Source organism: Malurus melanocephalus, unplaced genomic scaffold (genome assembly GCF_030028575.1).
Source record: "Malurus melanocephalus ecotype Western Australia unplaced genomic scaffold, MMel_1.1 scaffold_2, whole genome shotgun sequence".
NCBI lineage: Eukaryota > Metazoa > Chordata > Aves > Passeriformes > Maluridae > Malurus > Malurus melanocephalus.
This window is the reverse complement of record NW_026623234.1, coordinates 3,045,870-3,058,153: the sequence shown is the minus strand read 5'-3', so window position 1 is coordinate 3,058,153 and position 12,284 is coordinate 3,045,870. Positions and strand designations below refer to the sequence as shown.

General features: G+C 45.4%; 1 protein-coding gene across 3 annotated transcripts in view; it reads right to left on the bottom strand.

The window, feature by feature from the left end:
* The window catches only part of LRP4 (LDL receptor related protein 4), a 79,522-nt gene that overhangs the window by 11,531 nt on the left and 55,707 nt on the right, over positions 1 to 12,284 (bottom strand). For 2 of the 3 annotated variants that reach the window (XM_057364916.1, XM_057364933.1), the window contains exons 9-27: positions 11,420 to 11,545; positions 10,848 to 10,982; positions 10,568 to 10,693; positions 9,865 to 10,095; positions 9,450 to 9,606; positions 8,881 to 9,098; positions 8,002 to 8,178; positions 7,320 to 7,445; positions 6,396 to 6,604; positions 5,715 to 5,796; positions 4,967 to 5,072; positions 3,959 to 4,160; positions 3,464 to 3,653; positions 3,083 to 3,214; positions 2,284 to 2,424; positions 1,539 to 1,625; positions 1,162 to 1,333; positions 917 to 1,079; positions 449 to 674 (exon numbers count right to left, since the gene is read on the bottom strand). In XM_057364916.1, coding sequence (XP_057220899.1) covers positions 449 to 674; positions 917 to 1,079; positions 1,162 to 1,333; positions 1,539 to 1,625; positions 2,284 to 2,424; positions 3,083 to 3,214; positions 3,464 to 3,653; positions 3,959 to 4,160; positions 4,967 to 5,072; positions 5,715 to 5,796; positions 6,396 to 6,604; positions 7,320 to 7,445; positions 8,002 to 8,178; positions 8,881 to 9,098; positions 9,450 to 9,606; positions 9,865 to 10,095; positions 10,568 to 10,693; positions 10,848 to 10,982; positions 11,420 to 11,545 — 3,006 coding nt within the window. The remainder of the gene's footprint in view (positions 1 to 448; positions 675 to 916; positions 1,080 to 1,161; positions 1,334 to 1,538; positions 1,626 to 2,283; positions 2,425 to 3,082; positions 3,215 to 3,463; positions 3,654 to 3,958; positions 4,161 to 4,966; positions 5,073 to 5,714; positions 5,797 to 6,395; positions 6,605 to 7,319; positions 7,446 to 8,001; positions 8,179 to 8,880; positions 9,099 to 9,449; positions 9,607 to 9,864; positions 10,096 to 10,567; positions 10,694 to 10,847; positions 10,983 to 11,419; positions 11,546 to 12,284) is intronic. The other variant, XM_057364923.1, reaches the window with a different exon arrangement.

Below are 12,284 nucleotides of genomic sequence, written 5' to 3'. Positions count from 1 at the left end.
CAAAGAGGCAGATGAAGCTTGCAATGATTGTGAAAAAAGACTAGAACCTGAAAYAAGATTTTAGCAACCAATTTAAGAGGAATCAGTGTCTTTTTGAGTTTAAAAAAGGGGAATCCTCCAATGCCAGTAGACTCTGGTGAAGCCCAACAGGACGCGACTTGTTCAGTTCTCCTAAAAAAGTGACTCGGCGGTATGCAAGGAAATGTGTCCCATTTCCAGTGAAGGAAATAGGACAAAGGGGTCAAAAAGCATCCAGTAATCAACACTAGACCTACAAAGCAGAGTAAACAGGGAGAAGGGCAAAAAATGGTAAAAGAGGGAAGAAGAAAAGAAAGGAAAAGCTGAATTCTGAGAAGTCACTCTTGCTTTACAGTCTCTCCAATGACAGGTCTGAAGGACTCCCCTCACCCCCACCACCRGTAACACCCCTGATAGGGGAACAACTCACCCAAGGGCCGCGCCCTATCAACAGCTTGAATGTCCATGAGGCCAGGCAGGTTTGCCCTCACCAAGATGACATTGGCCCCAGTGTCTTTGTCAGCCCTGTGAATGCTGCGAGTTTGCCAGTCAGTCCAGTAGATGTAAGAGTCCAGCAAAGTGAGGCCATAGGGATGYTGCACTGGAGACAGCAGGGTGTGGCGGTTCGCACCATTGAGATCCGCAGCCTCGATCCGCTAAAGGAAGAAGCAAAACACCCCATACTCAAAACACTTCTCCTCTCATTAGCACTTACTGTAGCAAGTGGGAAACAGTCCCAGTGAGTGATGTTACTCAGGTTCACCCTCCCTCCACAGCCCATACTCTGAGAAAAGCTTACATTCCCCTTGCTCTTTTGACAACTTGCTCAAGGGCTTCAAAGCAGCCTCCAGGCTACCAAAGACCCAATATCAAACAACAATGAAGAACAGAATCAGACCTCAGTGTGTGCATCAGCCCAGAGCAGCTGGGACCCAGCCTTATCCACCGCCAGTCCATTAGGCCARCCCAAGTTGTTGCTGATCAACACCACACGTCCAGAGCCATCCATCCCAGAGCGTTCCAGCTTGGCATTCTCACCCCAGTCTGTCCAGTACATATACCTGGGGAAAAGTCAACAAGTATTATGGAAAAGGAGATCAAAAGTCCTGTGTAACCCCTAGATAATCTCTTGACAACACTAACCCCATTTCATGGTATAAAGCTATTGCCCGAGGGCTGTCCAGGTTCTGCCAGACCAAGACTTTCCTCATGGAGCCGTCAAGGTTGCCCACTTCAATCCGATTTGTTCCTGTATCTGTCCAATATATCTTCCTGCCAATAGCATCCACAGCCAGTCCATCTGTAGTCAAAAGACCTGAGAAAATAGAAAGACATTTTGGTCACTGCTTATTCTTCCAATTCAGTCAGGAACTTCTAGCATTCCTCTTGTGCATCTTGTAGGCAACTGCTTTAGGCTTTGCTTGCCTTTCCACCMACAATGTATTCTACCAGGGCATAACCGAATCTCTCTTTTCATACTGCATAGAAGAAAGAGGTTCTCAGATCAAAATCCCTCTCACCTGTAGTGATGATGTCCTCAAATTGTGAGCCATCAAGGGAAGCCCGGCTGATTTTCCGCAATGTGCTGTCTGACCAGTAAACCTTCCCTGGGWGGAAGAAGAAAGAGAAACTTGAAAAAGCCCAGAACAGAACAGAACAAAACCAAACCCCAACAATCAAACAACAAAATCCTTAAAAAACAAATCCAGGTCTCTGACTAGCTGCTACACCATTGAAACAGATCTGATTGAACAGGAAAAATAACAGCACAAGATTATTAAGCTAGAGTGACAAAACAGTGCAAGTATTCTTGTTCCCATTCTCCCCAAAATAGGTAGGACCTTTACACAAAGGACACCCTCAGCTAGTAGTAGAGTTCCACACCTGATTTCTCAAAATTAGATCATCTTCCTTACTGTGCAACAGTGATCCAGCAGGGCATCAGATGTTTACTATATATAAACAACCAGCATCTCAGCTCTGTCGTACAAGGCCTCAGCAGGAGGAAAGCTCTCTTAAATCCCAAATGCACAGGAACCTCACTCAGTACTGCAGGCAGTTTTTTCCATATAGTTTGGGTTCTGTGCTTTCCTTTAAATATATTCCTTTCCTCAYTGGAAATGAATTATTTGCAGCATATACAAGAAAAAAACCCCAAACCCACAGCCTACAGTAAGATCTGTGCCTGGGTCTTTACTCAGACATTGAGATACAAGGTCACTTGTTGCCTTTCAAACACAGCCAGATACACTACGAAGATCAAACCTTCACGAGGATCCACTCCAATTGCAATGGTGTTCTTCATGGTGACATTGACTGAGACAACAACATCWGCAAAGTAGGGGATATCCAGAGACACCATCCGGATATCAGTCCTTCTGGCAAAGATCAGAAAGCTGGTCATTCCTGCAGAGTTGAAAATRGACAGAAATAAGTCAGGAACAAGTTCAGTCAACTCTAGGCATCACTTACCAAATATTCTAGAGGTTACATCCACTTCAMTGGAAAAGAGAAAGTATCTCAGGCAGACCTTGGCTTATGGACAATCTGCACACAAAAGCTTTACTGAGTATCACTTAATGCTTCTTTACATCCAAGTTGAAAAGCAGAACACTCATAGAAGAGTTACTTTCACTAATATCTGTGGGAAATGGGAATTAGGAGTTACTTTTTCCTAGCTAAGGAGGAAAARTGGATCTACCATGGCCTGAAGCCAACAGCCTTCCACCATCCTCAAAAGACAGTCCATGGAAGGAATGTATTAATGTACCTATAAAAGAATATAGCACCTTGTCATTTAGGAATTCACCTCAATACTAGAGCAAAAGTATGGGAAAAAATGTGACATCTGGCTTACTTGTCTGACATAATTTCAAGAAAAATGTCTCCACCAATCCAATTATCAGTAAGTTTCTCCACTCAAATTGAAGGTACAGGCACCAAAGTGTTTTTCAAGGRGTAAAGCACGTAAGCCCATAAAAATGAAATGTGTTCTCTAACAAGGCAGAGGCAAAATGTAGCTAWGATACAAAACTGGAGTGAGGATCCTACAGAGAAGACTCACCAGGGGAGCAGGTCTTGCCATCAGATTGTAGGTTGATCCCTGTAGGGCAGGTACAGCTGTAACCTTTTGGAAGAGGTGCCAAAAGGCACAGGTGACTGCAGCCTCCATTCCTAACTTTACATGGGGTACGTACTATGGAAAAGAGGATGAGAAATCCATGAGCCAGTAGCGCCAGTGCAGAAAAGGGATGCAACAGCTACAAAAATGCATTCTACAATGCCTTCAAATAACCAAGCTGAGAGTTAATTCTCATGCTCTCATATTCCACGCAGACACTTAASACAATGGGGCTGGCAGGTCAGCTCCTTGCAGGAAAGATGCCCACACAAMAGAGCCTGAGCAAGCTCTCAGCTCAGTGGGGCTTGAGGGTGAGCTCTGTACCTGGTGGCCTGTGCCGGTGGAAAACATGAATATCCATAAGATTCTCCAGATTGTCCTGCAGCGTTTCCCGAGACTGCCCAGTCCTCCTATCTGCRCTCTGGATGCTTTTGGCCTGCCAGTCTGTCCAGTAGATTCTCTCGCCATAAAGAGTAAGTCCAAAGGGGTGAGGCAGATTGTTCCCAATCAGCACCTGTTCAGATTACCCCAGGCCCCCAAGAAAAATATTACTATGAAGTCATTAAGGGGACAAGGCTTCCCTTGCCCCCTCTCAACAYCATAACATACAGTCACAGCAAAAGGAGAGTGATGAGGCAACCTTAGCCCTCAAACTTCCTTCACACACTATTTCAAAAAGAAAGAGAGCTATTTTCTCCCAGTGAAAGCAGCTGTGTACTTTAATCTGTAGATTTCCCTTTCAACTGGAAAAAGAGGCAGGAGCCATAAGCACTCTGTGTTCAGGCTCCCAGTCCTGCTCCTCGAAGATGGCTTCCATACCTTCCTGTGGCTTCCATCCAGACTGGCATACTCGATGGTCTTCATGCCTGCATCTGCCCAGTACAAGCGCTGCGATTCATAGTCAATGGCCAAGCCATTGGGCCATGTCAGGTTGGAGGAAATAATCACCAAGCGGTTTGAGGCATCCATCCCAGCACGCTCAATTTTTGGGTTGGCTCCCCAGTCAGTCCAGTACATGYACCTGAGAAGAAGCCCAGACAGGAGTTAATGCCCACACTTTGCTGCCACYACAGCTGGGCAATATTACAGAGAAGCAAGGGAGCCTGGCACMTTCAGGGCCTAGCAGGAAGAAGCATTAGACTGTTACTGTAAACATGTCCAGCCCCGGGYTCTTGTAATGTACCTAAGATCATACTCAAATTTATATACCTTCTACCGCCCACGGGCAGGCCTAATTACAACATACAGGGAAAAGTTCAAGAAAATAGGTCAAGGTATAAAAATTAACCAATTATTTACCAGTCTCCACCAACGGCCCTTTACACTCTTGCTGCATTTGTTTTCCTCAACCCACTCCGAAAAAGAATAGTACACTTCCCTTCAAGAACTTCAACACTTCTAAAGCAATGGCTGGAAAGCTTTTTCCTAACCACCTCCACAAGGCCCAAGAATATCCTTCTGACTGAGACTTTAGTTGATAGGCTTAAACACAAATTGAACATACATGTGAAATAGACAAATAGAAAACATCTAGATGGCCTCACTCTCAGTATTTTTTGGGTACCACATCTTTAGTTACTACATCCCCAGGATAAACAAATGAAAACACCAGCCAGCTCCTGCAAGCTCCACAGCACAACAGGCAATTACCTCTGCTTATCTTGTTCCATTAGCATCTAAAATCATTAGTCTCTAGTTTCAGTCAGTGGGTTGTACAACGATAGCACCAGTGAGAAAGAAAATTGCACAAAACCAACAAAACCAAAGAACCAGAACATCTTTTGACATGCAAGAATTGTTATGTCATCCCAGAATAAAGAATCTCACCCTTCAACAGGGTCCACCACAATATCTCTAGGTCTGTCCAGGTTCTCCCAGATTAGAACAGTTCTCATGGTTCCATCTGTGTTGGASACCTCTATCCGATCTGTTCCTATAAAAGTCAAGAGAGAAAATGATARAGATCAAATTGGAATTGCAAGAGCTAAGGCAAAAAAACCCAAAACCATAAAACAATGCATTCTTCYCCTCCATCCATATCTGTTCTTAGGTGGAAAATAGATAAGAAATGGGGCTTAAAGTGTCATTTTCCATCCTCTCAAGYCACCTCTGCAGCTGTCACTGATGTGCAGTCCTGTATGAATATAAACTATCTATCTATTTCCTAAGCACCCAAGGCATGAGAGAACTGCTAAAAAAGAATAATCTTCCTTACACCTCTCTTAACTATGACTCTCCAGCAGGAACATCCTCCAAATATTACCTGCTGCACCCCAAGATGCACKGTTGGAAGATACATAAAAGCCCACAATCACAAGCTCTGCAGCAAGACAACAGCGATATTTGACTTTTGCTATGAATCTTTTTACAGAATTAGTACTGGGGATACTGCAAGGAGAATTAAACTAAGGATTGTGCCTCAATTCACACTCAGTGGGAAGTACATGATTCCATCTTTTTGCTACACAGAAACAGACAAATTTGGAATAAGACCAGCACAACTATCCAGCGGATTTTCAGTTTTCATGACTAATAAGTAAGGCAGAAGTCTATCTAAAGCAGAGGATAACAGTACCTGCATCAGTCCAGTATAGTTTGTTGGTGACCCAGTCAATTGCCAGTCCAGCTGGACTTTCCAGGCTAGTGTCCACCACAACCTAAATGAAAACAAAAAATCCTTAGTKAAATTGGAACTTGGGGAGAAAGCACTTGCCCAATGCTCTACCCATTCACCAACAATGTTAACTTCCAAAAGCCAAAAGCCTGTGAGCACAGCAATGCTACACAARAGAGAGCATTAAGGACTTAAAAGTCTAAATAAGGCTTTTATTTGGAGAAATATCTATTTATTTGTGCCTTTCAAACTGCAAATTCAAACTCTGTTTGCTTCAGTTATAGTAACATCAGCCTAGGAGTGTGTGCAAAAAGCATTCCCAAAGAGCTTGACTTTTGTTCCAAATGTAGAACGTAACTGCGGATTCAGTACTTCTTCCTTTCAGATTTCAGGGCTACAACAAAGGGATTAACTGCAGCCCATAAATCACCATACTTCATGTCTCCGTTCAAGGTTTTCCATACACTGAACTTGTTCAGGAGGTGTCCAGCTCATCAGTTTGCCAGAACTAGGCAGACTAATGAACRAAAGATCCACCATGAACTGCAACACCTTAAAAGGCCAGTGTGTCCCAGTGGCTTCAAATCTGRTGCTCAAGGAGTCTCCTGGCCAGATGAGCTCCACACATAGTGAACACTGTACCTCCTGCTTTGATCCATCCCATTTTGCTCGGCTGATTGAGTCAGTGCTAACATCTGTCCAGTAGACATAGTCATCCTTTGAGTCCCAATCTAGAGCCACAGCACTGCGAACATCAGCAAGGGGGATGACATCATCTGACAGGTCATCTGTGTCAAAGCTGATCCGACGGATGTCCATCCTTCGGGCAAAAAGCAGGAACTTGTCAAGACCTGATCAAAGGTCGAAAGGTCTTCTTTTAATTTCTCTAAGTTCAACAATACAGCATACACAGACAATTCCCTGCTATATCCACAACTTTAACCACCTACATCATCTCTCACTGGCAGAAATTTGGTCTTTTTTTTTTTTTTACTGGAAGCAAAATATCACTGGGMGAGGATGGGCAAGGGGGCTCAGAGTGGTTGTGAGCTCTCTCCTGGGGTGTAACCTATGCTGAGAGAGCAAGGCCAGCCATATTCTTCAAAGAGTGGCACAGACATCCCTCTAAATCAAAGAGSTATTTGAAAATAGCTCTGATAATCTGGGAGACAGCTGGTCTAACTCTTTCACAAGGTTGCAAACTAAGAGGAACTGTGGCAATGGTGAGGACCGAATTTTTTGTTCATCACTGACACAGCTGTTATGGGAATTTTAGGGAGACGATCAGCCATGCCAGGTTGCACGGTGCCAACAGCAGTCCTGAAATAAGGACCAAGGGGTAGAATTTGTATGTATCCCCACCCATGAAGCCTAGTGACGGCAGTGAGAATACACAACARGGAAATTCATCAAAAAGGTAAGGCATTCTCTGGAAAGACCCTYAATATTTCTAACTCAGTCTATCCAGCTGCATCTCCTTGGAAGCAAGTGCTGCCRATGCTTAGACCCACTGCCAACCCTCTGCCACCCACTGAACATCTGAGCATGTGGTCCCACCTCACTTACTCTGGGCACAGGCATGGCTGCTGGTCTTGCGAAAGCCCGTGGGGCAGGCGCAGGTGTAATCCTTGCTGCTTGGTAGGCAGAGGTGAGTGCAGCCTCCGTTGTTGTCCCCACAACGGTTTCTCCCTGCTCAAGTAGCCAAAGACAAAAGCAACCACACATAAAGCAAAGAGTAAAGAAAGGAGGAAAAACACTAGCTGAGGTGTCAAGGCAACATGGACATAACTTCCCCGCCCTGAATTTAATTGAAAAAAAGGAAACGTATAAACTTAAGCACTAACTCCATTTTTAGGGCTCAATTTTAAATGAACATTAAACTCTTGAACGTGAACATTGCCACTTCTAGAACAGATAATGACAACTGAAGAGGAGTAAGGGAGGTATCAGTCATTACTATGCCCACTTATGACTTTTYCCCTGTCCCAAAACAAGCCCTGATTATTTCCTACTGAAAGACCTCCACCCCCAGTGTCAGCAGGGGGAGCTGCGGTAACACCTAACCCCGAGGTACTCGGCCGAGCGACCTCAACATGAGGGCGGTGGAACAAGTTCTGTCACAGCCCCGGGCACAGGTGGGGATGTGCCCACATGCTGGGTTCAGGCTGTCATCTCCCGATTTTACAGGGAGTGGGTGGCTCCAGGTCTTCTCCTGGCTCAAATGGGTCTCTACGCGCTCTGCAGTTACCTGCTGGCTGACGCTGAGGGTGCAGTGTGTGGATGTCCATAGGGAAGTGGAGTTTGTTGCGGATTATCTCCTGGTTCTTGCCTGTGAATTTGTTGGCACTGTTGATGCTCTTGGTGTGCCAGTCTGTCCAGTACAGACTGTCYTCAAACACGGTGATAGCAAATGGGTGTGGGAGCCCTGTAACAGACATCCAATACAGTGATAGAATCAGGTCTAACATGACTAAGGCTGGCAGGGARCCAGCTCTTAGGGGAATGCTCTTTCCACTGCCCCTCATCGCCCTTTAGGCTTCATCACAGTCAAGCTGCTCAAATACACTTCACACTAATGTAACAGACAATTCCTCTCTGCTATCCTATAATCACAGATAGGACGTTAGTTGGGCTGGAATGTACCTTAAAGATCATCTAGTCCAAAGCCTCCCAACCATAGGCAGGGACACTGCCCACTAGACCAGGTTGCTGAAGGCCTTATCCAACCTGGCTTTGAACAGGTTGGGGCATTGACAACCTCCCAGGACAACCTGTTCCACCATCTCACCATCTTCACAGTAAAAAAAATTCTTCCTAGTATCCTTCCCAATACCTAACCTGAATTTCCCCTCTTTTAATTTGCATCTAGTACTCCTTGCCCTAGCACTAGAGTTACTGATGAAGTGTCCCTCTCCTGCTTCCTGGTAGGTTCCCTTCAGATACATGAAGGTTGCAACGAGATCTCCACACAACCTTCTCTGCTCCAGGCTGAACAGCCTCAGCTTACAGTGAAAGAACAGGAGACAAGCATAGATGCAGGAGCCAGTGTCTCAAACTCAGATTAGCACTGTGCTACTCTTTGGTCTTTACTGCAGAAAACATTCCTGGTAGAAAGCCTGTTACTCACCTTGGCTAATAACAGCCCTCCTATTGCGTCCATCAAGGTCAGCCCTCTCAATGACATGATGTTTGGCATCCACCCAATACATTCGATGTCCGGCATAGTCAATGGTCAGTCCATTGGGCCAGAAGAGGTGTGTATCCGCAATGATGCGCCGATTAGAGCCATCCATGTTGGAATACTCAATGCGGGGAGTGTTGCCCCAGTCAGTCCAGTAGATGGTACTGGAGGAGGCAGGGAGAGACAAGCTAGGAAACTCATGGCCACATAATGCACCTAGCATTACTCCCTGTCAGGGCAAAACACTATCAGTCCTGTGACATCGAGCATGAGACTGAGTCACAGCCATGGGAGAAGTGGAAAGTAACACCCAGCCTGCTGAAAGCTGAAGGGCCCAGGACTAAGGGCAGGATTAAGGCTCTGGAGGGTCCCAGCATTGCCAGGTTCTCCAAACTGTCAGTGCCAGCTGAAGTCTCGAGCCCAGAGGTAATCTTTGTGACCAAGAATAGGGTTTTCAATATTCAACAAGAAGGATGTGCATGGAGGGCTCACTGGGGTCCCACGTTTTCACTCACCCCTCCATAGGATGAAGGGCAATTGCTCGGGGCTTCTCCAGATTCTGCCACAAAAGCACTTTCCTGTGAGTGCCATCCAAGTTTGCTACTTCAATTCGAGATGTCCCAGAGTCTGTCCAGTATAATTTGTCATGGATCCAATCAATAGCAAGTCCACCTACGTCCAAGAGAGAATTACACACAGAATAAAACGACAGATCTGCACAGAAAAATAGTTCCCTTTCCCTGTCTGCCTTAGAAGAGGCTCAGTTTCTTCTCCTGTCAGCCAAGATTAACTCCAGGGGGACACTCACCTCACACCCATTCCATCCACCCAATACCCTTGCTCAGGGAGATGCGTTTTGTTCTGAATGCTGGGTTCCCACTTTTCTCCACTCACTCCCCCTAGGCTTTTGCATTTTTTGGGATAACGCACCTGGGCTCTCCAGCCCTGTGGAAACCACCTCTTCCACATTGCTGCCATTTAGATTGGCTCTCATGATGCGATCAAGTGTGACATCAGACCAAAACACCAGCTCCTTGCTGTGGTGGAAGTCAAGAGCAATGGCATTTTCCAGGTTGTTCAGGAGCAGCGTATACTCTGAGCGATGAGGCAACACTTGTCGGATATCAATTCGATTGGCAAAGAGCAGCACTGGCTCTGGCCCTAGGAATGTACAGGAACACAGCATTAGAGTATTTGATAGCATTTGACTGGGCCCTGCCCATTTCCTCTACCAAGTCCCAGAAAATAGTTTTGTAGTACTGGCCACAGAAATCAACCCTTAAGCACAAAACACTTCAGAGGGGTGTTTTCACATCCTCCATACACAGTCCTAATTCAAGGATGAGCAGTTTTAAACCTTCTGGCAAACACTAACTCAGCAAGAGACGAAAATTCCAGGTTCCACTTAAGCCTGCCTCACTTCAGCCTCTGAAACTGAATCACTAGACAGCCACTCAGCAGCTGGACTATGATTTCTTTTTCCTATATCCATCTCCTAGCCGTGCAAATACACACGCTTTACTACATTGCACAGATAGGACACAGYTGAAATCTGCCTCAGCCAGATATAAACTCAGCAGGCATTTCCACTGCAGAGAAACCAGTTGTGCTGTTAGGTTGAACTCCCCTTTACCTAGAGCTTTGCAGCTACGTTTGTCAGGTCGCAGCTCGTAGCCTTGCTCACACCAGCACTGGAAGCCTCCTTCACTGTTGGTACAGCCTTGGCTGCAGTAGCCTTCCTCAGCACATTCATTCACATCTGCATGTTACAGAGACAGTTATTAGATCAACAAACTTACCAATCTTATTGATAGATTGCATCTGCTTTCATATTCTTGATTTTCACCTCATCATAGTCCCAGCCTCAAACATACCAAAGCAGCAGGGAGGACACTACTGCTCAAAAAACCCACCTTGGCATGATCGGCCATCTTCCAGGAGCCTGTAACCTGTGTGGCAAGTGCACTGCACCATGCCTCGGACCATCTGGCACTTCTGAGCACAGCCACCATTGTTGACATTGCAATTCTCCTCCCCTGTTCGTGGACCTGCAGAAGGAACATGTGAAGATAACTGAGCTGAAACCACAAAGCAGCTGCTCTTGCCTTCAGCTGTTAGGCAGCAGTCACACTTCAAAGCAGGCTGAACAAGAGGAGGAGGACACAAGCTGTGCTGGAAACTTCCTCTGCAGTCAGAGCTTTCCTCTGCAGACCACAACTGAATGGGCCAACAGAGCTCAGATTAACATATTTTTAGGATTCTCTGCAGACAAATGGTGATACCTGAGATCATAATCTCCCCACAATTCCTTGTTTGCAGTCTTTAACTAGCAAAATGAACAAGTTTTTTTCCTCAGTCTTTAAACATCTCCCACTATCACAGCTCAGGCTTTCTTACTTACACAAATTCTTCAGTAACACCAGACAGACTCCTACACATTATTGGGCTTCCATTTATGTTTAAGACTGAACTTGGGAGGACTTACGGCAGTTTTGATGCGGGCTCTCATCACTGCCATCTCCACAATCATTTGCTCCATTGCACAGCTTCCTCTGGCCAATGCAACGCCCATTCCCACACAGGAACTGGTCTGGGGCACACTGAGGGGTGCCTGCAATACAAGGGTAAAGCAGCACACCACACCTTACTGATGGAACAGTCATGGTGAAGAAAAGAATATAGAACATTTCCTAATATTTGTTACAAACTTTCTGTATGATCACAAATTCATTACTTCCTCTTTCCTTGACTTCAGCTCATCTAGCACTCCTTACTGGTCCACATATTTTTATGCTGGTTTGGAGATCTGCAAACTCTYCTCCAGCCTGAGTCCATTGTTGCTTTATTGTGAAGTTAATCTAACTAGTTTCTCTTAGAATGACTGGAAGCTGCTGGCTAACCTCCCTTTAGTTCCAGAATCTACAACCCTACTCAGTGTGTGCAGAGGAGGAGTCAGTTCCTCGCTTTAATAATCTGATATGTCACACTAGCACAGCTATGGATCTTAAACCTGCCTAGGAAGAAACATCTTGTCTAGCCCTAAGTGCACTTTGAGGGACTTGGAATGAGATTTACACACATCCCTGAAATCTGAGCTCAGGCAACAGGATTTCACATGACCTACACGCTTCAACTTCTGCTGTTGGCAAGGCGGCTGTACAGAATTCTTGCAAGCAAAGTAATACTGTTTGTAGGGACTTTGCCAATCTGRTTGTTTCTTCAGCAATAACTGCACTGTCCTGTTGCCACTTACTTCTTGTACCTCTTAATCTGACTTGATTAGTGGTCCCTAAATCATCACCTTCTGATAATCTTATGAAGATAACAGGACAATACAGTTACCAGCAGAG